At 44.2% G+C, this 26,934-nt stretch overlaps 1 protein-coding gene across 1 annotated transcript in view; it reads left to right on the plus strand.

Annotated features, from left to right (window-relative positions):
- Positions 1-26,934, plus strand: part of LOC130112084 (CUB and sushi domain-containing protein 1-like) — a 729,421-nt gene that overhangs the window by 534,509 nt on the left and 167,978 nt on the right. Inside the window, exons 33-34 of the mRNA XM_056279382.1 lie at positions 22,715-22,831; positions 22,968-23,081. Coding sequence (XP_056135357.1) covers positions 22,715-22,831; positions 22,968-23,081 — 231 coding nt within the window. The remainder of the gene's footprint in view (positions 1-22,714; positions 22,832-22,967; positions 23,082-26,934) is intronic.

Genomic DNA, 26,934 nt, shown 5'->3' on the forward strand with positions numbered 1-26,934 from the left:
ATCTGCTGGAGTCACTCTCCAAGTTTGGGGGTCACAACCCCTAGTGCTGCTATTACCACTGGGACTACTGTGGATTTCACCTTCCACATTCGATCTAGTTCTTCCCTCAGCCCTTGGTATTTCTCTAGCTTCTCATGCTCTTTCTTACTGATGATGCCGTTGCTTGGCATTGCTACATTGGGCACTACTGCTGTCTTCTGTTCCTTGTCGACCACCACAATGCCTGGCTGGTTAGTCAGCACCTGCTTGTCAGTCTGGAACTTGATTCTGGAACAGGATTTTAGCTCTGCCATTCTCTACCACCTTTGGCGGTGTCTCCCGTTTGGAATTGGGGACTTCCAGTCTGTATTCAGTACAGATGTTCCTTCCTGTACACTATCCCAGCCACTTGGTTATGCCTTTCTGTGTATGCTTTCTCAGCTAGCATTTGACACCCTGCTACTAAGTGCTGGATGGACACACACACACACACACACACACACACACACGCACATATACTACTACTACTACTACTACTGCTACTTTCGTCTGCTCCCGTTTGGGGTCACCACAGCGGATCATATGTTTCCATCTCTTCTGTCGCACCAGCCACCTGTATGTCCTCTCTCACCACATCCATAAACCTCCTCTTTGGCCTTCCTCTTCCCTGGCAGCCCCATATTCAGCATCCTTCTCCCAATATACCCAGCATCTCTCCTCCACACATGTCCAAGCTATCTCAATCTTGCCTCTCTTGCTTTGTCTCCAAACCGTCCAACCTAAGCGGTCCCCCTAATATACTCGTTCCTAATCCTGCCCTTCTTCGCCACTCCCAGTGAAAACCTTAGCATCTTCAACTCTGCCACCTCCAGCTCTGCCTCCTGTCTTTTCGTCAGTGCCACTGTCTCCAAACCATATAACATAGCTGGTCTCAAAACCATCTTGTAAACCTTCCCTTTAACTCTTGCTGGTACCCTTCTGTTGCAAATCACTCCTGACACTCTTCACCACCCACTCCACCCTGCCTGCACTTTCTTCCTCACCTCTCTTCTGCACTCCCCATTACTTTGAAGAGTTGACCCCAAGTATTTAAACTCATACGCCTTCATCACCTCTACTCCTTGCATCCTCACCATTCCACTGTCCTCCCTCTCATTCATGCATATGTATTCCATCTTGCTCCTACTGACTTTCATTCCTCTTCTCTCCAGTGCATACCTCCACCTCTCCAGGCTCTCCTCAACCTGCACCCTGCTCACTACAGATCACAATGTCATATGCAAACATCATAGTCTATGGAGACTCCTGCCTGATCTCGTCCGTCAACCTGGCCATCACCTTTGCAAACAAGAAAGGGCTCAGAGCTGATCCTTGATGTAATCCCACCTCCACCTTGAACCCATCTGTCTTTCCAACCACACACTTCACCACTGTCACACTTCCCTCAGACATATCCTGCACCACTCCGACATACTTCTCTGCAACTCCCGACTTCCTCATACAATACCACACCTCCTCTCTCGGCACCATGTCATATGTTTTCTCTAAATCCACAAAAACACAATATAACTCCTTCTGGCCTTCTCTATACTTCTCCATCAACATTCTCAAAGCAAACATCACATCTGTAATGCTCTTTCCTGGCATGAAACCATACTGCTGCTTGTTGATCATCACCTCTTATCTTAACCTAGCTTCTATTACTCTTTCCCAAATCTTCATGCTGTGGCTGATCAATGTTATACCTCTGTAGTTGTGACAGTTTTGCACATCGCCCTTATTCTCGAAAATCGGTACCAGCATGCTTCTTCTCCACTCCTCAAGCATCCTCTCACTTTCTGAAACTCCACTGCCATCTCTCCTAAACATCTCCATGCCTCCACAGGTATGTCATCTGGACCAACTGCCTTTCCACTCTTCCTCCTCTTCATAGCTGCCCTCACTTCCTCCTTGCTAATCCACTGCACTTCCTGATTCACTATCCCCGCATCATCCAACCTTCTCTCTCTCTCATTTTCTTCTTTCATCAGCTCCTCAAAGTACTCCTTCCACCTTCTCAACACACTCCCCTCACTTGTCAGCACATTTCCATCTCTATCCTTGATCACCCTTACCTGCTGCACATTCTTCCCATCTTGGTCCCTCTGTCCAGCCAATCGGTACAAGTCCTTTTCTCCTTCCTTAGTGTTTAACCTCTCATACAACTACCATCTGCCTTTGCCACTTCCGTCTTCGCTTTATGCTGCATCTCCTTGTAGTCCTGTCTGTGTTCTTCATCTCTCTGACTATCCCACTTCTTCTTTGCCAACCTCTTCCTCTGTGTACTTCCTCGTTCCATCACCAAGTCCACTTTTCTTCCTTCCTCTGTCCTGATGACACACCCAGTACCTTCCTAGCTATCTCCCTCACTATTTCTGCAGTGGATGCCCAGCCATCTGGTAACTCTTCACTACCACCCAGTGCCTGTTTTTACTACTCCCTGAACCCCACACAACAGTCTTCCTTCTTCAACTTCCACTCTCTTCCTCTTCTTGGTCTCCAAAGTCATCCTACATACCACCATCTGATGCTTTCTAGCTACATTCTCCCCTGTCACCACCTTGCAGTCTCCAATCCCTTTCAGGTCACACCTGCATAAGATATAGTTCACCTGTGTGCACTTTCCTCCACTTTTATACGTCACCCTGTGTCCCTCCATCTTCTTGAAATATGTATTCACCACAGCCATGTCCATCCTTTTTGCAAAATCCACCACCATCTGTCCTTCCACATTTCTTTCCTTGACACCATACCTGCCCATCACCTCCTCGTCACCTCTGTTTCCTTCACCAACATGCCCATTGAAGTCCGCTCCAATCACCACTCTCTCCTCCTTGGGTACACTCTCCACCACATCATCCAACTCACTTCAGAATTCTCTTCCATCTCACACCCAACTTGTGGGGTATATGCACTGATAACATTTATCATCACACCTTCAATTTTCCGCTTCATACTCACACTCTTGACATACTCTTCCTTCAGAATTACCCCTACCCCATTTCTCCTCCCTTTTGCACCATGGTAGAAGAGTTTGAACCCACCTCCGATGCTCCTGGCCTTACTCCCCTTCCACCTGGTCTCTTGCACACACAGTATACCTGCCTTTCTTCTTTCTGTCATATCAGCCAAGTCTTTCCCTTTACCAGTCATAGTGCCAAAATTCAAGGTTCTGACTCGGACTTCCACACTCCTACCCTTCCTCTTCTCCCTCTGCCTCTGGACATCCCTTCACCCTCTCCTTTGCCCAACAGTAGCATAGTTTCCACAGGCACCCTGCTGGCCAACAGTACTGGTGGCGGTCGTTGGTAACCCGGGCCTTGACCGACCCGCTATGGAAATCTGACTTATGATCCGCATATTTGATTTGGCAAAGATTTTATGCTGGATGCCCTCCTGCCCTTCCTGACGCAACCCTCCCCATTCATCCGGGCTTGCGACCAGCACTAAGAATGCACTGGCTTGTTCATCCTTAGTGGCTGGGTTACACACACACACACACACACACACACATATATATATATATTAGTGATGCATGATTAATCTAATCGCAGTCATGATGTCAGCCTTAAATGATAAAATGTGCGTGTGTGAACATCTGTTTGTGTGCAGTTTGCATATCTATGCCCATACTTAAGAGATGACCAGTCAGTCTCTGTTTAGGCAGTGAAGCGTGTGCAGTCTACGGTCACATGATTATCCAGTATGCTGTGTGCAGACCAGAAAGAAGGAAAAAATGGATACCGATGACAATGAGCAGGTTTACACTGATGAAGTGCTGGCAAAAACAAAAAAAAAACACGACCTCTGTTATATTGGGATATTTTGGATTCAAGCATGTAAAACATGCAAAATTAAAGTCGCTACATGTTGTGACAGCATGACAAATATGTATTATTTGTATATGTATAAATTTGTGTATTTTATCGCAATCGCAAATTGTAATATTACAATATGACTTGCACCAAAAGGTGCAGCACTAATATATATATATATATATATATATATATATATATATATATATATATATATATATATCAACACGGATACAGGAATAAAGATTTTAATACATTGCAGATATTCCGCTCCTCATTAGTTGAGCACTCACAACACCATTGACGGTTTCGGAAAAAAGTGCTATATATATATACACACTCACTGGCCACTTTATTAGGTACACCTTGCTAGTACCGGGTTGGACCCCCTTTTGCCTTCAGAACTGCCTTAATCCTTCGTGGCATATATTCAACAAGGTACTGGAAACATTCCTCAGAGAGTTTGGTCCATATTGACATGATAGCATCACGCAGTTGCTGCAGATTTGTCGGCTGCACATCCATGATGCGAATCTCCCGGTCCACCACATCCCAAAGGTGCTCTATTGGATTGAGATCTGGTGACTGTGGAGGCCATTTGAGTACAGTGAACTCATTGTCATGTTCAAGAAACCAGTCTGAGATGATTCAAGCTTTATGACATGGCGCGTTATCCTGCTGGAAGTAGCCATCAGAAGATGGGAACACTGGTCGTAAAGGGATGGACATGCTCGGCAACAATACTCAGGTAGGCTGTGGCGTTGACACGATGCTCAATTGGTACTAAGGGGCCCAAAGTGTGCCAAGAAAATATCCCCCACACCATTACACCACCACCACCAGCCTGAACCGTTGATACCAGGCAGGATGGATCCATGCTTCCATGTTGTTGACGCCAAATTCTGACCCTACCATCCGAATGTCGCAGCAGAAATCGAGACTCATCAGACCAGGCAACGTTTTTCCAATCTTCTATTGTCCAATTTTGGTGAGCCTGTGTGAATTGTAGTCTCGGTTTCCTGTTCTTAGCTGACAGGAGTGGCACCTGGTGTGGTCTTCTGCTGCTGTAGCCCATCTGCCTCAAGGTTCGACGTGTTGTGCGTTCAGAGATGCTCTTCTGCATACCTCGGTTGTAATGAGTGGTTATTTGAGTTACTGTTGCCTTTCTATCAGCTCGAACCAGTCTGGCCATTCTCCTCTGACCTCTGGCATCAACAAGGCATTTTCGCCCACAGAACTGCCGCTCACTGGATATTTTCTCTTTTTCGGACCATTCTCTGTAAACCCTAGAGATGGTTGTGCGTGAAAATCCCAGTAGATCAGCAGTTTCTGAAATACTCAGACCAGCCCGTCTGGCACCAACAACCATGCCACATTCAAAGTCACTTAAATCACCTTTCTTCCCCATTCTGATGCTTGGTTTGAACTGCAGCAGATCGTCTTGACCATGTCTACATGCCTAAATGCATTGAGTTGCTGCCATGTGATTGGCTGATTAGAAATTTGCGTTAACGAGCAGTTGGACAGGTGTGCCTAATAAAGTGGCCGGTGAGTGTATATATATATATATATATATATATATATATACTATATACGCACATTATTTTTTCATATATTTGATATATCTTTAATACATAATATATGGGGCATAGGTTGTTGATTATTCAACCTGAACAAAACTCTGTATAGTAGCGACATACCTGTTGTGCATACATGCTTGCCTCCAATATCCTGTTGTTCCATTTATTTCTTCTGTCTTTTTTTTTTGTTTTGTTTTCTTTTTCTTTTTTGTGTGAGTCTGCAGGTGCTAGAAGCTGCTGTGTACCAGAGTCAATTTCCTTGTGTGCATAGTCACACTTGGACAATAAAGTTTATTCTGAATCTGATTCTGATTTAATTGTTTTGTTTTGTTTGTTTTTTTAATCGAACATACAGTACTGACTTTCCCCTCGGTTATTCACTTACCAGCGCTTTGTTTGGAACAAATGTTTCTTCGCTGCAACTTCTACGAGGCGTATTTCTTTCCTTTCACTAGTGGGCTGCAATTATCCATTTGATTGTGGATGCTCTTGTTTTTTGCTCAACCTCTCCATAGTTGTGTCCATAGACACAAAACTTTATCCTTAGAGGCTCATAGAAAAGATGTGTATGTCACAGCAGTCAAAAAATGCTGCAGATAGGATGTGACATAAAAAGGATGGGAGGTATGCAAAAAAAAAGAAAGGGGGAGGGGGTGTTGGGATTGATGTTTCAGTGCTGTTCTCACTTGGACTCAAATTTTCATTTTTCTTAATTTTTTTGCTCCATTGACTCAGTTGCTGAGAGCATTGTGTGCCGTGATAGCAGTATGTCTAGTATTACATGTTTTAATTTGTGGCTAGCAGACAATGCAGTTGGTTGTAGCAGCTAGCTTTATTTCCAATACTGAAAATCATCTGAACAGGCAGATGTCAGTGAGATGTAATAGGGCAGGGATTTCCAGCCATGCATCGTTCAGTGCAACGCGTGTGCCTTTTTCATTTAATCGACATACTACTCTGGGTGATTTCTCTAACCACCGCCTAACATGGGGGGGGGGAGTAATTAGCTCGCATGATGTTTGACAGGAGTGTAAACCTGCATGTAAGACACGGTGAGCGCCCACTGCAAGGGCGGATGTCATTACTTGGCATTATCAAATTATGGCATAACCTTGTAAATGTTAGTTAATAGTGTGGATTGAAGATATTTCCTAGGCTTTTTTTTTTTTTACCAAACGTGCTCAACGGTACCTATGCTGTGTTGCAAACCAACTATTTGCTCTTGTATGTTTGTTATCAGTATTCATTTTAACAATGAGCAAGAACTAAAGAAATGTGTCTTATTGTTTCTCTTATGGTTAATATGAAGGCTTTTAAAGGAAGACTACATAAGGTTTTGCCTTAATCTATCCTACAAGTCTTTAGTAAGTCTATGGATAACAATGGATGCAATGAGTATTGCTATTCTATAAATTTTTTATAACGCTTATATCAAAAATACTTTCTCCTTTCCACACTCAATCTCTCTTTTTTCCTTTCTGCTTAACTCTTCTATCAGTCAGTGACTTCCAAGGTAGGGTGGGGTGTGATATTGCCTGCTGAAAATTTGAAATGACTGACAGGCTGTGGCACCAATAGAATATTGATTAGGGAGCATAATGAGTATGGATAGAAAGGGTCAGACAAGCTGTGGATTAGATTTAACACGGTCCCTGGAATACACTTTTTTTTGAATTACTTCTGCAGGAAAAAAAAATCATGAATAATTTCATAGTGTCACCTTCACAATCTGACTTGAGCCATACTGTTAACAATAATGTTTTTTTTTACCCCCTTTGTTTGTCAGCTGACCTCTTATTGGCATTGTTAATGTTGTGATTGGTTGATTTGAAATCATTTTCTTCACTCTGAGTTCAACCCTTTTGACAAATAGTCTGACAGCCACATGTGATATTTGTATGTATTTTCATTAAAAAAAAGTTTCTATTTGTAATGTGTGAAAGCCATGAATGGCAGTGGGGGGTTGCAGGTCTTTGTTCCAACCAAGCAGTTACACACATGATTCTATTAGTCAACCAATAGTGTTTGCTAAGGACCTTGATTTGTAGACTCAGGCGCGTAACTGCTTGGTTGGAACAAAGACCTGCACCCACACCGACCCTTTCTGGATCATGTTGCCCATCCCTGATCCAGCGTGACTAGAACGCAAGATTGGTACTGGTACACACTCAAACTGGACAGGAACTACAGGGAAATTTGGCATTGGAACAACTAACGAAAGAGGACTCCGTCTACTGGAATCTGCAAAGATTAATGGCTTCGTGATTGCTAACACACGCTTCAACCACAAATCTCCAGACGAGTCACATGGACAGTCCCAGATGGAACCACCAAGAATCAGATTGATTACATCCTTGTAGACAAAAAAATGTGCCACCAGTATAAACAGAAACAAAACATGGTCTTTTCCGGGAGCTGACATCACCAGTGATCACAATCTTGTCATGATGAAACTGAAGAACATAAAGAGAACCCCCTCCATGTGGGTGAAGTACATCGGAAGACCGAGATTTACTAAAAACTTTCAAAATAACAATCGGATGAAAGTTTATTCCGCTGATCGGAGTGACAGATCCACAAGACATGACTAACACATTCACAAATGCTATTAAGGAAACGGCTCTAGAAGTCCCGGGTAAAGAAAAGAAACCGAAAAGGGCTGGGATGACAGTGCAACCGACCGAGTGTTGATGAAGATGATGAACCTGAGATACAGAGAAGTCAGGTAGAAGAAGCTGTGAGGAAACTGAAAAGTGGGAAAGCCACACGGCTTGACAACATACCAGCAGAGTTAATCGAGAGTGGGGGCGATAACACCATTGATATGCTACATAAGATTTGGATGTAGCACAGTTGAACAAATCACAAATGTGAGAATTTTGAGCAAGAAATACAGAGGCCATAAGATGGAAATCCGCCACAAGTTTTTTGTTTTTGTTTTTTGCCCCCCCCCCTTTCTCCGTAACTGTTTCCAGCCAATTACCCCACTCTTGCAAGCTGTTCTGGTCACTGCTCCATCCCCTCTGCTGAGTGGGGAAGGGCTGCAGACTACTACATGCCCCCTCCAATACATGTGGAGTCACCTGCCACTTCTTTTCACCTGACAGTGAGGCATATCGCCAGGAGGACGTAGCGTGTGGAAGGATCATGCTGTTCCCCCCAGTTCCCCCTCCCCCTTGAACAGGCACCCCAGCCAACCAGAGGAGGCACTAGTGCAGTGACCAGGACACATACCCACATCTGGCTTCTCACTCACAGAGACAGCCAGTTGTGTCTTTTGGGACGCCCCACCAAGCCGGAGGTAACACAGGGATTCGAACCAGCCATCCTCATGTTGGTAGGCAACGGAACAGACCGTTACGCCACCCGGACACCCATCCACCACAACTTTGTCGAGTCCAAGAAGGCATTTGATTGGGTGTGGAGAGAGGCTCTGTGGATGCTTATGAAAAGGCACAAAATTGGCACAAATGTAGTGAAAAAGATTGAGGCACTCTATAACGAGTGTCGTAACGCAATGCTATCAAGCAATGATACACTGGAATGGTTTCAAACATCGTTGGGAGTCTGCCAAGGATGCATTCTGTCGCCATGCCTATTTAACATCTTTCTGGAGTAGATTATGATGAACCTATCGGATGACTTCACTGGTACCATCAAAGTTGATGGACAGAGTATAATAAATCTCAAATTCGCAGATGACATAGGCTTCGTAGCCAGATCCAAGGAGGAGCAAGGGGACATTACCAAATGTTTTGACATTACCAAATGCTGAGTCCCTCTCCATCTTTAAGAAGACGTTAAAGACCCAGCTGTTTCTCGAACACCTCGAAACCTGATGGTATTAAAATAATAATAATAATTGGCTTCTATGCACCTTTGCCTCTGTGCACTGCCTGTTGACACCTATGTACTATCGGACTTGAACCTAGTTTTTTTTTTTTACACTTACTTGCATTGTCGCCTCCTGACTAGATCCTTGCTTGTGTTGTATTAAATCTCAGAAAAGCGTCTGCTAAGTGAAATTGTAAATTGTTGGGACACAACAACATGGAGATAAGTTATGGAGATAGCAGTGATAAAAGTAAAGCGATGGTAACATCCTAAGTGACCGATGAAGAACAGCATAAAGTGAAAGCTGATGGGAAAGTGCTTGAACCGGTTGACCACTTTGTATATTTGGCTCTATTTTGAACAAGTAGTGCACCTCGGACTTGGAAATGAGGAGCAGACCAGCCGTTGCTACCAGTCATGTTGCGAAACTAAACAAGATATGGAGTAGCAAAAACATTTCCCTTCTCACAAAAGTAAAAATGATGCACTCACTGATTATTTCTATTTCTCTATATGGATGTGAAACCAGGACCTACAACACATATGTCAAAAAGAGAATGAATGCCTTTGAAATGTGTTGCTACAGTAGGATTCTAGGGACGAAATGGAAAATGGACCACACAATGACTCTGAAACAGGAGATACAAAAGCTGACAGGGGCTCTCGAACCGCTGGTGGAAACTGTGAAAGTTACAGTGGTTCAGACACATAACAAGAAAAAATGGGTCTCTAACAAATACCATCATCCACGGTGCAGTTGATGGAAGAAGAGGTGCAGGAAGGCCGAGGGGAGAATGGATAATGGACATAAAGAGCTGGACGGAGTGCGTGAGACTGGCGGCGGATCAGGATGCTTGGAGACTGATGATGATGTCGTCAAAGTGCTCTAATGGCCCCTGGGCTATGGGAATGATCTGACTTGACCAAGAGACATACACTATCACATTACTTATCTTGAAATCATTTTGTTGTTGTTTTCCTCCCTACCACCTGCTGCCTAAATATCCAGGCAGCCAATCAAAGTGAAGAATGAAAGTGTTGGTGTTCAATTTGAAAGGCGCTTTATTTGGATTTACTTTTACTAATGGTGATCTGTTGAGCGTTCTGCAGTGGGTGGATTTGGATATCCATCCGTTCCATTATCCAAGCCGTCTATTCAAATTCAGGTCGCAGGATGCTGGAGCCCATCCCGGCAGCCATTGGACGGCAGTCGGGGAGACACCCTGGACAGGCCGCTGGTCCATCACAGGGCCACACAGTATTGGGATAACACAAAAAACTAAATTACTTCTCCAGACCTCTGGAAAAAAAAAAAATAAATTGAACAACACAGGACCTTCGGGTACAGCAAGAGGAGTTGCAGTACAGCAGTATTAGCTGTGGCTGAAGATGACATGTTGAAGTCCTCTTCATTCAAAGCCACTTCCACATGTACCTATGCAGTCTAACAGTGGTCTACACTGATGACGTTGAATAAAGATAAACCCCTCCCAAAATAAATTCCTGACTATTCTGGTGTTAGTAGAGCAAAGACTGCATGATTACCAAAGGCAGATAAATTCTGACCAAAATCTATCATTGCTGCAAACAAAAGGGTTCATGGTATATTTTGTCTGGATTTAAAAACCCTGATAAGAAACTTAAGAGAGAATTCTCAGAACTACTTTGAAGTGTGAGGTGATTCTGACCTGGTCAGACTTGGTTTTCTGAGTAAAAGCAACCATTGAGGAAATTGTCAGTCATTAACTAACGATTAGGAGCTCCGGTAGTTTCTCTTGGGAAGCGGTAATGCCTCATGATATTTCAACTCTTGAGAGAAAAGCTCATATCCTTAGCAATCGAGAAACAGCTCGTCGAGCCATTTCCTAATTGCATCTTTATAAATGTCACTTTAAAATGTCTCGTCTGTGCCACGCTGCGCTGACGTCAGCCCCTGAAGGACCAGTCGGTTGGTCAAGTTGGAAAATGATTACGTTCAGAGGGATTTGTGTAGCGGCTGCATTGGAAAACAGTCGCTTTGAATGCGTTGTGTTAGAAACAAATGGATTCTAGAAACGCTCATAAATCAACAATGGTTTAAGCAGAGAAGTTGATCAACATTTTAACCTCCCTCAGCCTTCAGGAAAGTCACACCACAGTCTGATATTGAATAGTGTTCGGAGGCGTAGCGGACGGTGAGGTTAACACAAATTTTTTTTAAACTCCACATACCGTGTCGCATTTTGGCCTGGCTTTTTTTCCCCCAACGCTGGCTATGCCTTCTGTAAACTTTTAGTCCTTTAATGCAACATGAAATCACCCGGGTCTCATTTTCTCAGACTTTAAACTGCCCTCTTTAGAGATACAGGACACTTTAATACAAATTCTTCGTATGCTATGTAATTTTACACGTTAAAATCAGGTAATTGGGGGCGTCCGGGTAGCGTAGTGGTCTATTCCATTGCCTACCAACACGGGGATCGCCGGTTCGAATCCCCGTGTTGCCTCCGGCTTGGTCGGGTGTCCCTACATACACGACTGGCCATGTCTGCGGGCGAGAAGCCGGATGTTGGTGTGTGTCCTGGTCGCTGCACTAGCGCCTCCTCTGGCCAGTCGGGGTGCCTGTTCAGGGGGGAGGGGGAACTGGGGAGAATAGCGGGATCCTCCCACGCGCTACGTCCCCCTGGTGAAACTCCTCACTGTCAGGTGAAAAGAAGTGGCTGGTGACTCCTCATGTATCAGAGGAGGCATGTGGTAGTAGTCGGCAGCCCTCCCCGGATCGACAGAGGGGGTGGAGCAGCGACCAGGACCGCTCAGAAGAGTGGGGTAATTGGCCAAGTACAATTGGGTGGGGTGGGGGGGGATCAGGTAACTACCCTTTAGGTTGGCAAATCGGAGTGGGTTGATTTAAATGTATTTGTTCCCCCGGGAGAAAGAAATTTAACCCTTTAAATTACAGGCCATTCATTACAGAGAAATTATCAAGTTAATTAAGTGAATGATAGATATAATTGTACTGTGATGACTGCTAATTGCTGAGAAACATAGCCATTGGAAAGACAGCATGACATTAATTATTCACTTTATATTGAAATCCAACAGCTAATTAATTCCTCGCAACACGAATGATTCAAAATAGTTGTGATTTGTGGATTTATTTTGTGCAGTGTTTGTTGTAGATTACATTTAATACGCTATAATAATGAAGAAGACACAATATAGACAAAATCCCCCGTTTTACTACTCATATGTTGGTCATTAACAGCCAGTTAGATTATGTCTATTTGACTTCTTTATGATGCGATTATTTGTCCAGAATGATCAGCCCATTATTTACAGGGATACCAAGAGAAAAGCATAAACCTTCTCCCTCAAAGCTGCCGTGTGATGTGTCCCATTTTTGTCGAATTTGCCGTGCGAGCAATCATTTCTAACATACTAGGCTCGAGACAACAGGTCTCCAGCTCAGAAAAAAAAGTGAAAACGTGGTTTTAATACCCCTTTAATATAGTTTGGTGGATGAACTTGGCACCAGACACTGATGGAAACTCACTCCAAGTTTTTCTCTCCAAAAGCTTTGCACCTCCATTATTAGGATGCACAACAGCCCTCCGGTCGGCATCCTTCCACATCCAAAACAGATCAAAGTTGTCAATAAATGCAAAGCCGACAGCGGTTCAGCGGGCCCTGAGCCAGTAATGGAGAGCTACAAGGCGACGGGAAGCACTTGAAGCTCTTTCCGTGAGTAGGGATAGAGTCTAATAAAAGGAAGATCTTTTGAACTGAAGAACATTCTGGATTTGATGTTGAACCCTAGAGGTGAAAATGTGCACGACGAGGTTCACACCTGTCTCCAATTCATGTATGCAAAAGTAATTTGATGATAAAATCTAAACTAATCTACATGATTTATTCTTTGTTATGCCTTTGTTCCCTGTTGGCATGTAATAAAAAATATTGAGGATGCAGTTTGCATGCAGAGAGGAAGGCAGCAGTGTTTTGTTTTGTTTTTTTACTTCATGTATCTGCCGTCCTTAGCATTAGCATCTAAATTGCTCCCATGTTGAGTGATTCCGTGACGCTGGCGTGCGCATTTCTTTTTTTTTTTACACTATTGCTTATGATGGAAGATGGCAATAGGGAACGGGAATCCAGAGGTCTTGTGCTGAGATGGCACCACAGGGCCTCGTCAGGCCAGCAAAGCTAATTACATGTGAAGTCTCAAGGAATTCTTCCTCAAGATGGGTTTCCTGAGGAATCTACTGACCCCCGTGTGCATTCAGCACTTGCAGACCCCGGCCCTCCCCAATTGTACCTGACCAATTACCCCACACTTCCGAGCCGTTCCGGTCGCTGCTGCTCCACCCCCTCTGCCGATCAGGGGAGGGCCGCAAACTACCACATGCCTCCTCCGATACATATTGAGTCACCAACCGCTTCTTTTCACCTGACAGTGAGGAGTTTCGCCAGGGGGACGTAGCGCGTGGGAGGATCACGCTATTGCCCCCAGTCCCCCCCCCCCAAACAGGCGCCCCGAACGACCAGAGGAGGCGCTAGTGCAGCGACCAGGGCACACACCCACATCCAGCTTCCCACCCGCAGACACGGCCAATTGTGTCTGTAGGGACGCCCGACCAAATCGGGGTTAACACGGGGATTCGAACCGACGATCGCCATGTTTTTAGGCAACTGAATAGACCGCTACGCTACCCGGACGCCCCAGCTCTTGCAGACTTGTTCCAATCAAAGTGTCCATGATAGGACCTAACTGTCAATACAAGAGTCATTTTATAGTCGAGGTTTTTTTTTTTTGGCTCTTGAAATGTTCTTAAAGGATCTTAATCAACTGTCAAAAGTTTAACACTTCACAAAGAACTGCAGCTATTCTGTGTGTGTGCATCTCTCACTCTGCTGTGTGTGTGTGTGTGTGTGTGTGTGTGTGTGTGTGTGTGTGTGTGTGTGTGTGTGTGTGTGTGTGTGTGTGTGTGTGTAGTGAGTCGGATGAAGAAAGAAAACAAGACATAAAGAACAGGGAAGGGGACTTGCAAAGTGTTAGAGCGTGAGTGTGTGTGTGTGTGTGTGTGTGTGTGTGTGTGTGTGTGTGTGTGTGTGTGTGTGTGTGTGTGTGTGTGTGTGTGATCAAAGCATATGTGTGTGTGTGAGAGAGTGCTAGAGAGCCAGTTGCATAGTATTTTGGCTGCTCTGTGTGTGCATGTGTATGAGTGATCAAAGCACCTGTGTGCAGGGGGGGTTTTGATAAGGCTGACACCTAAGCCCGGAGCTGCACCACGGGTAGACTGTGGGTAGATCAAGACAAGACCCCAGACCTGAGAGAGTAAATGCAGAACAGCTTAACAAGAACCAATCGAAGAAATATCAATCAATATTGCGTACCGGTTCAAGAGGAGAAGAGAAAAGAGATTATTACTGCGATGCTGCAGGAAAGAAGAGGAGAGAAGTTGGGCAGAGTGGGGATAGGAGAGAGAAATGGTTATTACAGCAGTCTAGCAAGAGAGCGGAAAGAGGGGGGAAAAAAATGTTTGCTTTGGTTTTTGTTCTTGGCATACACATTTGTTATTCAAGCAGGACTTTAGCAAGAATACAAAGTCCCATTAGAAAAACAAAACGCAATAAGAGCGGACAAAAGGTGAGACGATACACAATGTTTGTGCGGAGTGGAGGTGATGACAATAATAGATGCTCTGGCATCTGCTTTATTCCATGACCCACCACTGCCATCACCACACACACACACACACACACACACACACACACACACACACACACACACACACACACACACACACACACACACAAGTACCAGATTAATAAATGTTCAGTAGAGCCTCCGGGTGGCATGGCGGTCTATTCCGTTGCCTACCAACACGGGGATCAGCGGTTCGAATCTCCCTGTTACCGCCGGCTTGGTCGGGCGTCCCTACAACACAATTGGCTGTGTCTGTGGGTGGGAAGCCGGATGTGAGTATGTGTCCTGGTCGCTGCGCTAGGACCTCCTCTGGTCGGTCGGGGCGCCTGTTCGGGGGGGAGGGGGAACTGGGGGGGAATAGCGTGATCCTCCAAGGTGCTACACCCCCCTGGTGAAACTCCTCACTGTCAGGTGAAAAGAAGCGGGTGGTGACTCCACATGTATCGGAGGAGGCATGTGGTAGCATGCAGCCCTCCCCGGATAGGTAGAGTGGGCGAAGCAGCAACCGGGACGGCTCAGAAGAGTGGCATAATTGGCCAATTACAATTGGGGAGGAAATGGGTGGGGGCAGGGGTGGTGGTGGTGAATAAATAGCTGTTTGGTAAGTTCAACAAAGGTAAAAGCCCTGCTGGGGTTGAAGGACTAACAGAATACAGTTTTCATGCGGTTTCCCATGATCTTATTAGATATCTGTCGCAAGAGTCTTCATTATTCTCTTGCTCTGCAGCACATAATTCAATTCAGAAGATGAATAAATGATTGTGTGTTGTGTTGGACAGGACTAGAGTACATCTCTCTCTCTTTTCTCAGTCGCCCATTCAACCCGTGGGCCGCTACAGTGCAGGCATGAACATTATTAGCGATGAGAGAAAAATGCCGCTGGTGTTTTTGGGTGTGTTTTGTTGGTTTCAATGGCCTGGCGGCCTGTCTAGGGTGTCTCCCTGCCTGCCGCCCAATGACTGCTGGGATAGGCTCCAGCATCCCCGCTACCCTGAGAGCAGGATAAGGGGTTTGGATAATGGATGGCTGGAAGTCCATTTCTCCTCTCTATTTAAACACCACTGGTCCAATTTTCTTTTTTTCTCCCTCACCAACTATATTTTGGTCCATTCTACCTTTTCCTTTTCCTCGCCATGAAGCACTGTGTTGATATTGACAGAATTGATCGCTGGGTTTTTTTTTCTTTTTCTTGCATTACCCCAAAAATGAAGATGAAAAAACGTACCTTGGGGCAGATGCACCCTAAGGACAATACATCACTTAATATATGCGATGGCACTAGCGCTAACATCTGTGCAGTCAGTGTCCATGGCTGTCCAGCAGCGAAGTTTTCTTGGACTGTCTAACCTTTAACCTGAAATTAGGACAACCACAAGGCAAACAACTGGCCTTCTGGAGGCAGTGTAGGCAGGAAGTTAGTCAGCCAAAACGTGGCACACATCGGCAGCACAGAGTGAGATGGCCTTTGAAGAAGTAACAGGGCCCTGAACCCAGGACCTTCTTGCTGTGAGGCAACAGAGCTAACCATTGGGCCACCATGCTGCCCTGAAAGATGGCAACTGTTGGCTACTGCGGGCGGTCTTTGTGGTGGTTTTTATGTTGTGTCAGTTCACGTGTTCAAGTGATGCAGTCCACCCTGAACAGGATGGACAAGTGTGAAGGCCCAAATAGAGTCAGACAGACTGGTGGATGCCTTTTTGTGTGTCTTTGCCTGCAGTTTTGAGGATGCCTTGAGCGGTGAGTTTATCCTGGCTTGGCTCGGTCGCCGAACGTCTGCAGGGATTATTGGCACCCCCACTCAAAAGAAGGGAAATACACCTTCTGCAAAACTGATCGTTAATGCTTTTTTTTCCCTCCCCAATTGTATCTGGCCAATTACCCCAGTCTTCCAAGCCGTCCCGGTCTCTACTCCACCCCCTCTGCCGATCCGGGGGGGGGGGGGGGGCTGCAGACTACCATATGTCTCCTCCAATACATGTGAAGTCACCAGCCGCTTCTTTTCCCCTGACAGTGAGGAGTTTCGCCAGGGGGACGTAGCGCACGGGAGGATCACGCTATTCCCCCCAGTTTCCCCCTCCTCCCTAAAAAGGTACCCCGACTGACCAGAGGAGGCACTAGTGGAGTGACCAGGACACATACCCACATCCGGCTTCTCACCCGCAGACATGGCCAGTTGTGTCTGTAGGGGCACCTGACCAAGCCGGAGGTAACACGGGGATTCAAATTGGCGATCCCCGTGTTGGTAGGCAACGGAATAGACCTCCACGCTACCCGGACGCTAACAATCATTCTTGTCCTACATTTTCACAAGTATATGCAAAATCCTAAAAGTTAGATAAAAGTTTGCTCCCAGTTTCACTCTAACGAGTCTTAGAATGAAAATTAACGCCAGCACGACCACCTTGAAGAGGTGTTTAGGAAGTTCAGTATAATCTAATTTCTTTGTTTATTGTGAAATTAGCAACTTTTTACAAGTAGAAATTACATTAAGTTTTGTTAGACCAGTCATCCATCTTTGGTGAGCTCTGAAAGTGTGTTTGAGGGGGGCTGCTGGTGATCCCGGTGGACGCCCTGGGGTTGAGCTAGGCCGGGCTCACCGCTCAACATACCTTCGGGCTGCACGCACAGACAGGGAAGATGTGTCTGCCAATTCATCTGACTCTGTGTGAGGAGGACACCTAGTAAAAACCCACCAAACCAAACTATCCCTATAAAAAGACACCATGATTATGCCTCTCAAATTGAATATAACATTCTCGGATACTGTAAATCCATGGGGACGGTAGAAAACGCCGGTGGCTTCCATTTATTTAGGAGTTTACACACATTTATGCTCAAAACTCCACCCGAGAACTTTAAATACTTGTGATTTCCTGAAAAGCTGATTTTGTTACCCAGTGTGAATTCTGTATGAAGTTTTTGATGGGGTAGATGTTGTAATCAAGAACGGAGGATGAGGATATCCTGATAAATTAATCCCCTGGAGATGATGACTCCTGTTATTGATCAATTAATATACTGTTATATGTTTGTTATTGATCTATTAATATACTGTGATGTGCTTGTTACTGGTCTATTAATATACAGTGATATGCTCGTTATTGGTCTATTAATATACGGTGATATGCTCGTTATTGGTCTGTTAATATACTGTCATATGCTCATTATTGGTCTATTACTATATGGTGATATGCTCGTTACTGGTCTATTAATATACGGTGATATGCTCGTTATTGGTCTATTAATATGCAGTGATATGCTCGTTATTGGTCTATTAATATACGGTGATATGCTCGTTATTGGTCTGTTAATATACGGTGATGTGCTCGTTATTGGTCTATTAATATACGGTGATGTGCTTGTTATTGGTCCAGAATGTTAGACCAATAAAATATTAGGCAAGTAGAAGGGCAAGGAGTTAGTGTTCCATTACAATACTACCATCTTCATCACATTCCTCTTCATCTACATCGCCCTCTTCTTTTTTTTTAACCTTTTTCCAAATGTGAGTCGGTGGAGACACGCTAAAAATGAATGTATACTTTCTCTTTAAGATTACAGAACACACAAGTTTGCACTTAAATTTATAATCTCTAAAGTAAAATGTCAAATTAATTTTAAAGATTGTATGAGATGGGTGTCCGGGTAGCGTAGTGGTCTGTTCCGTTGCCTACCAACACGGAGATTGCCGGTTCGAATCCCTGTGTTAACTCCAGCTTGGTCGGGCATCCCTACAGACACAATTGGCCATGGGAAGCCAGATATGGGTGTGTCCTGGTCGCTGCACTAGCACCTCCTCTGGTCGGTCGGGGCGCCTGTTTGGGGGGGAATTGGGAACTGGGGGGAATGGCGTGATTCTCCCACGCGCTACGTCCCCGTGGAAAAACTTCTCACTGTCAGGCAAAAAGAAAGCGGCTACCGACTCCACATTTATCAGAGGAGGCAGGTGGTAGTCTGCAGCCCTCCCCGGATCGACAGAGGGGATGGAGCAGCAACCGGGATGGCTCGGAAGAGTGGGGCAGATAATTGGGCAGATACAATTGGGGAGGAAAAGGGTGGAAAAAAATTGTATGAGATTATAGGCTCTGCATCTAGAATTTCATTATTCTGTATGTGTGTACTGTGTAAGGGGGAAGGGATGTGTAGCGGAGGGCATCTGTGGGTCATCTCTGGTCAGTCGGTGTGGCTCAAAAAGCCATGGGCTGTTTTGTCTCAGTTGCCCTTGGTACAACACCGAGTGCAAGACCCGTGAGTACATACAGTAAATCTGTGCACAGTGTTGTCCTACTTACCTGCCCTCACCTTCCCTATGCACCTTATGTTTCAACGCTAGTGCTAAGACAAACCGCTCTTTCTGGGCTGCACTTTGGGGATGGGTGGCTGCATGGAATGTTTATACGGAACAAAAATAGGGAGGAAAAAAATAATCTGAATATAGAGGGTAGTAAAAGAAAAATTAATGCAAAGTAAATAGTTTTAAAAGATCTGTGGACCTATAGAAAACAATTTAAATGGTGAGTTAGATTAAGATGAAAATGTTGCTCATAGTATATCTCGGAGTTGGATCTGATGCTACCCAGGACCGCCATACGAATGTGTGTGAGTCTAAGCCGCTTTGGCTGTGTGACGAGAATATAGTTTTGATACTCTTGGGTAAATATGAACTTCCTAATACACTATTTTCATAGCACACTCAGAGGGCACTATTATCTAATTTCCCTTGCTCTGTGCCCATATATAAATATGAAGCGTGTGTGCAGTGATGTTACACACACACACACACACACACACACACACACACACACACACACACACACACACCAGAGAAAGAGAGAGAGTCATACATACACACAAATAGTAGGTTAAGAACACTCTAGTATTACATAACAAAGACTGAGCCACAAGGGTCTGGGTGACATTTTTGGGCAAAATGAATTTTCTAAGCCCCAGATCAAGTCAGCAGCTGTGTAGATGGGATTTCTGAAAAATATATACACATTCCCATGATGATGGCGATACCATCTTAGCTTCACAGTGGCATTAGCTGTGCAGTGGATCCCTTATTTGAAAGTACCTCTTCAGGAAATGGGGCTCACCCAAACCTTAACCTAGGCTTAACCTTATTAAAATAACTCATTGTGTATCTCAGTCTCATTCTGAGTTTCTATGTCCCTCTTGCTCTTATTTTCCTTTCTCCTCTTCCTCCCCTCTCTCTCTCTCTCTCTCTCTCTCTCTCTCCCTCTGCTGTTGCATGTTGGGAGTTGGGCGTGTGTTAGTGCATTCGGTGAGAGTGTGTTGCTGACTTTGCAACTCCCAGTTTTGGGAGAGATGGAGTCCATGGGTAAAAGAGGTGCATATTACACCCGCATTAAAGTGTCACACTTCCGCTCTCTGGTAGGTGTAAAGGCATTGAGGCGGGCTGAGTTTTTTGGTCCAGGCTCCTCGCCAAAAGGCAATTAACGGTCCCTGTGCAAAGCACCTGTCGATAAACGGATGGGTGACCTCCAGTGGAGGATTGTACATGGGGCGATAGCTAGAAACAGACAAGAGGCACACCTGGATTCAAGCACTGGGAGAGATGTCCTTTTTGTTTAGAGCAGGAGCCTGTAGAGCACCTTTTTGTTCAGTGTCGTAGGTTGGTGGGTGTATTTTCACAGTTAGAGAGGTGGTCATATTGTTTAGGGGAAAGGTTTAATTTTGAGATTTTTATTTTTGGTCCAAGGTGTACAGGGCCAGGAGGCAGAAGGTGCTTACCCTGCTCAATTTCTAATAAGGAACAGCAAAAGCAATATGGAAAACAAGAAAAAACAAGCTCTAGGGTCATGGGTCAGTGGATCTTCTCCATGTGATGGCAGGCCTGATTGCAGCTCTTCTCAGGATTGAATTTGAGTTTTATAAATTAACGGATGATCTGGACACTTCTTTGTTTACTTGGGGGATCAGCCATGTTTGTGTTCTATCCAGGAGGACTCCTTAGAAGGTCACTTCTTCAGTTTTTCTTTTTTAATTGAATACATGTAAAACATAAACGCTAAAAACGCTAAAATAAAGGTCACTTTCAAATGATCTCTCTGCCATAAAAACAATAGCTACAGTGGATATTAAAAAGTCTGCATGCCTCTGTTAAAATGGCAGATTGTCAGAGAATCAGGTCAGAGAATATCCCACCCTCAATGTGATAATGCAACCTATAAAAATAAAGTGAAAAACAATCGGAAAAATTTTAGGGGAAAAATTAAAGATACAAAGTTTACAAGAATTTTGCATAAGTGTGCACACCCTTTTATAATTGGAGATATGGCTGTTTTCAGAATTAACCAACCACATTCACGCTCATCTGAAATAGTAGTTAGTATACATACACCTGCCATCAATTAAAGTGACTGTGATTAACCCCAAATAAAGTTTGGTTGTACCTGTAGGATTTTACTGACATCTTGGTTGCATCCAACTGCAAAAGCCATGGTTCACTAAGAGCTTACAAAGCATTAACGGGATCTGATTATTGAAAGGTATCACTCAGGAGAGGGGTACAAAAGAGTTTCTAAGGCATTAGATATACCATGGAACACAGTGAAGTCAATCATCAACAAGTGGAGAAAATATGGCACAAACGGTGATATTGCCAAGAACAGGATGTCCATCCAAAATTGATGAGAAAACAAGGAGAAAACTGGTCAGGGAGGCTGCCAAGAGGCCTATGGCAACATTAAAGGAGCTGCAGGAATTTCTGGCAAGTACTAGTTGCTCCCTACATGTGACAATTATCCCCCGTATTCTTCATGTCTGGGCTATTATGGCGAGACGGAAGACTTTTCACACGAAAAGAAAAAAACACCCAAGCCCGGCTTAATTTTGCAAAAAGATACATCCAGTCTCCTAAAACCATGTGGAAAAATGTTATGGTCTGATGAGACCAATGTTTGACTTAATACCAAAAGGTGTGTTTTGTACGAAAACAACACAGCAAATCACCAACACAACACCATAACAACGGTGAAGCATGGTGGTGGCAGCATCAGGCTTTGGGGCTGCTTTTCTTCAGCCGGAACTGGGGCTTTAGTCAAGGTGGAGGGAATCATGAATTGCTCCAAATACCAGTTGATTTTGCACATAACCTTCAGGCATCTGCTACAAAACTGAAAATGAACTAGAATTTCACCTTTCAGCATGACAATGACCCAAAGCATACATCCAAATCAACAAAAGAATGGCTCCACCAAAAGAAGATAAACGTTTTGAAAATATGTGGGGTGACCTGAAGAAGGTTGTGCACTGGAGACGCCCTCGCAATTTGACGGATTTAGAACATTATTGCAAGGAAGAGTGGAAAAATATTGCCAAGTCAAGATATGCCAAGCTAATAGACTCTTACCCAGTATGACTGAGAGCTGTAATAAAATCAAAATGTGCATCAACAAAGTATTAGTTTAGGGGTTTACACACTTATGCAACCAGGTTATTTATTCTTTATTTTTTTTATTCTTTTTTTTTTTCCCTAAAAGGGTTCAGTTTATTGTCACTTGAATTTTATAGGTTGAAATTTCACGTTAAAGGTGGAGAAATTTCTGACATGATTTATCATGGTTTTTTTACATCACAAAAACCTGCCATTTTAACAGAGGTTTATAGACTTTTTATACCTACTGTACAACAAAACACATTACCGGCTCTTCAGCTGAAGGTTATTTGCATGTTTCTGTTGACAATATCACATATTTTAAGGGCCTTTTATGAACAGCTAAATAAAAGAAACAATGAAATTCTCTTTTTCTCTTTAGCGCCATGTGGAGGGCAGTATGGCGGATCAGAGGGAGTCGTTTTGTCGCCAAACTATCCGCTGAACTACACAACAGGACAGACATGCTCCTATTACATCACCGTTTCCCCTCAGTTTGGTAAGAACCGACATCCTACAAGCATGCATGCATATATATATACTATATATACACACATATCCAATGTTTGTACATTACTTGCAGGGCAAATATAGAATATATGGTCAACTGTTTATCTTTGCGTGTGTTGTCTTAGTGGTGTTTGGTCAGTTTGCCGTGTTCCAGACATCAATGAACGACTCGGTGGAATTGTTTGACGGAGCCAATCAGAACGCTCGGCTGCTGAGTTCACTGGCAGGATCACACTCAGGTCAGTCTTCTGTTGTCACCAATGCTGTTAAAGACATATGTGTGGTTGTATTTTTTCCGGGATTCATGTACCTTTAATATTGTTATTCCACCCAGCTCTAGTTCTTTTGCGACTGTTTTTGCGTTATCAATCACTCCTCTAAAGAAGACATTTAGAGAATCATCTGTTAGAAAGCAGCTTTCAGGGACTGTAAAACACAGCAACAATGGTCATTATCACAGTTTAATTGACAGTAATATCTCTTGGGAAATATCATCAATAGTGATCTTTCCAGCAGTAAATCTGCCAAAGACAGGAGCTCACCCAGGCTGTACAGAGAAGGGACCAGCTTACAGGCGTTGCATTGTAAGAACTCTCGATTCTGCAAGCCAGTGGGAGAATAGTGGCTGTGCACATGTGTACTACAGATATCCCATATAGGGACCCTCATTTCTGCACATGTGCATTGGAGGAAACAGTTCATTTTGTTCTCTCTCCACTGACATTCATTGTGTTCATAAACCAGGTCCAAAGACAGGTTTCGTCGGACCATGAAGAAAAAAAACAAAAGTATTCCCAATGGGATTTGAACCTCCAACCACTAGGCAACAGCAGTTGATATACAGAAAAGAATTTCAACCTAATTTCGACTTTAAACTAGTACTATGTACTATTTGAACAATATTACAGTTTTGGTAAACATAGCTACATAGAATGTTACTTGTCAGTGGCATTTTAAATTTTTTAAAAAAACTTCAATATCTACTAATGATACTAATGAGCAACGGTGATGTGGGGAGTTTTCTTTTGTTTTTTTGCTTTGTGTGTGTTTGTTTTTTTTTGTGTTTTTTTTTTCAAATTGAATTCTATATAACAAATGTTATATAAAGATGTTTGTTATTCTTATGTATGAACTATAAATGAACATCCACCAATGTTTTACTTTCATTTGTTTTTGAATCAAGTCAATGTATGTCATTATATTAACAAAAAAATGAAATAAATCAGGAATCAGGAACACCTTGTCATTTCATGTACTTCGGTACATGAAATGAAACGAAATATTGTTTCCCCCAGCCCACAGCAGTGCAACACAAAGACAAAAACACATATCTAAAAACTACAAGAACACGTATATCAAAACTACAAAAAAAAAAATCACTGTCCTGGAGAACGAATGCCAGCAAATGACTGTCGGAACTGCCAGTCTGCATGGGCTAGCAGTTAGCTTAGCCTGCCCCGCTTCCGCATCCTGGTGTTTCCTCCTCGGGCACAGCTCCAGGCAGGGCCGTGGTCCCTGGGCCCACCCAACGCAGCAGACCAGGTTCCCCCAGCCGATCCAACACCAGCTCTCCCAGCCAGACATCTTCGACAAACCTCCCCGCACTCCACACGACAACACCAAAAACACAGTCAACACTAGGCGACGCTGCCGCCAGACAGTCCTTGTTGTTATTGGAACTGCCGGTCTGCATGAGCTAGCAGTTAGCTTAGCCTGCCCCGCTTCCGCATCCTGTCAGATTGCCGTCGGTGTTTCCTCTTCGGGCACAGCTCCGGGCAGGGCCATGGTCCCTCGGCCCACAGGACATAGCAGACCAAGCTCTCCCAGCTTATCCAGTGTCAGCTCTCCCAGCCATCAAACGAAGACACAAACTTAGACACAGACGTGGACAAAGGCACTGCATGGATGGCACTGGGTGAGGCCGCTGCTAACATAAGTCCGCGCTGCCATCTTGCCACACTGGCACAGGGTGAGGCCGCTGCAAACGTGAATTTGTGCCGCCATCTTCCAACAATGAAAACAAACAATGAAAACATGGCCCAACCACAGTGGGACTCCGTATTTGTACACTATTTCACCTGGATAATTTCACCTTAACCATTTTCGACCTTATCATTTTTAACCACTCCCACCCTGACCCTGGCCCTAACCTAAATCCTTAACCCTACTCTTAACCTAACTTTAGCCCTTATCTTGTTAAACCTCGGGTGAACTGGTGTACAAATAAGGAGTCCTCAACCTCAATACACATGCAGAACTGAGGCTCCTCTTGCAGGCAGATCCTCTTGGCTTCACAACAAACGGTGGTACCAGCGGTCCTTAACACTACTGATCCTGTTTCCAAAAACAAATCCTCATGGGTTACCCTTAGGTTGAACTTGGCAGTCATCTTAACTGTGATACATTGGCAACATTACCTTCAGCAGAGAGAGGGATTGGAACGCGGGACGAAAATCAATGTGAATAATAAAGTGGGTTATACAGAACTAGAGAATTGTGAAAAATACTTATTGTCAGGCCTGCCCACAAAAATGGCTGGGCCCCTGAAATGGTCCAGTGAATGCCCCCCACCCCACACACACACACACACACACACACAAATCTGCTTCCCTCATATCAACACATTTGCATGCGCTCTCTCATACCATACACATACATGTAAACTGAGAGAGACTTACTCAGTAACCGGGGCTACACACACACACACACACACACACACACACACACACACACACACACACACACACACACACACACACACACACACTATAATAGAACTCTTTTGACACACTTCAACACACCAAGGTCAACAAAGTTCTGCTACACCACACATTTCTTAGTAGAAAATGCATTTCTTCCCTAATGACTTCATATTTGTCTCTCACACAGCCATCTTCCTTGTCTTACTGGATGCAAAGTCCTTTATAATGTCCTTAATGTCCATCTGTTTAGCCAGTTCACACTCAATGGTATTGCCAATATCATTGCTTATATTTAGGATGAACATGATTACTGCTGGGGCGGCACGGTGGCGCAGTGGTTAGCGCGGTCACCTCACAGCAAGAAGGTTCTGGGTTCGAGCCCCCGGGGTAGTCTAACCTTGAGGGTTGTCCTCTGTGTGGAGTTTGTACGTTCTCCCCGTGTCTGTGTGGGTTTCCTCCGGGTTCTCCGGTTTCCTCCCGCAGGTTGGCAGCCTGTCCAGGGTGTCTCCCCGCCTGCCGCCCAGTGACTGCTGGGTTAGGCTCCAGCATCCCCACGACCATGAGAGCAGGATAAGCGGTTCGGATAAGGGGTGGATGGATGAATACTGCGGGCCTCCATGGGCCCCCCCCCATAGTGGCTGGGCCCCAGAAAGCTTCCCCCCTGTTCCACCTTTATGGGCGGCCCTGCATATTTACACAGCTGCTGGAAAAATTTGCCCACAGATATTGCCTCAGAATTATATATATACATATATATATACATGTATATATATATGTATATATATATACATATTTTTCCCCCTTTCCCATCATTGCTGAGAGGGATGCTGTAGGGGATTCCCTCTGGAATCGACTTTTAGTCTCTTCCTCTGCAAAAGCACAGGGGCTCTTGAAAGTAACCAAGATGTTTTTTTCCTTATGTTTGTTCTTTTATAGTTCTTTACACTTGTTGCAAATAAAGGATGTTTGAATGCAGGTATTTATGATCCATTTAAGAGGGAACCTTTCATTTAACCCTCCATGTTCAGCTAGTTCTGTCTGCCTCTCTTACATTACCCTGTTGATGTCTTTTCTTCTTTTCTTTTCTTTTTTTTCCCTCTTTGCTGCTATCTACACCTGATTTCCCTTCGGGGATGAATAAAGGTTATTTTATTATTATTATTATTATTATTAGTTAGGGTGCCACCAGGGTATGCAGAGGAAGAGTCTCTTAGTGAAGAACACCGTGACAGTCATTCAGGACTGACTCGGTGAGATAACCACATTTACCACCAGGGTATACTATCAGAGAAACAAATAAACAAACAAACAAACAGTCATTGAATTCATGATGAATGAACATTGAAGATTAGTAATCATTAAACATTGTTCTTTTAACCATGTCGAGTTT

The sequence above is a fragment of the Lampris incognitus genome, chromosome 4, assembly GCF_029633865.1.
Source record: "Lampris incognitus isolate fLamInc1 chromosome 4, fLamInc1.hap2, whole genome shotgun sequence".
In the NCBI taxonomy this organism is placed as follows: Eukaryota; Metazoa; Chordata; class Actinopteri; order Lampriformes; family Lampridae; genus Lampris; species Lampris incognitus.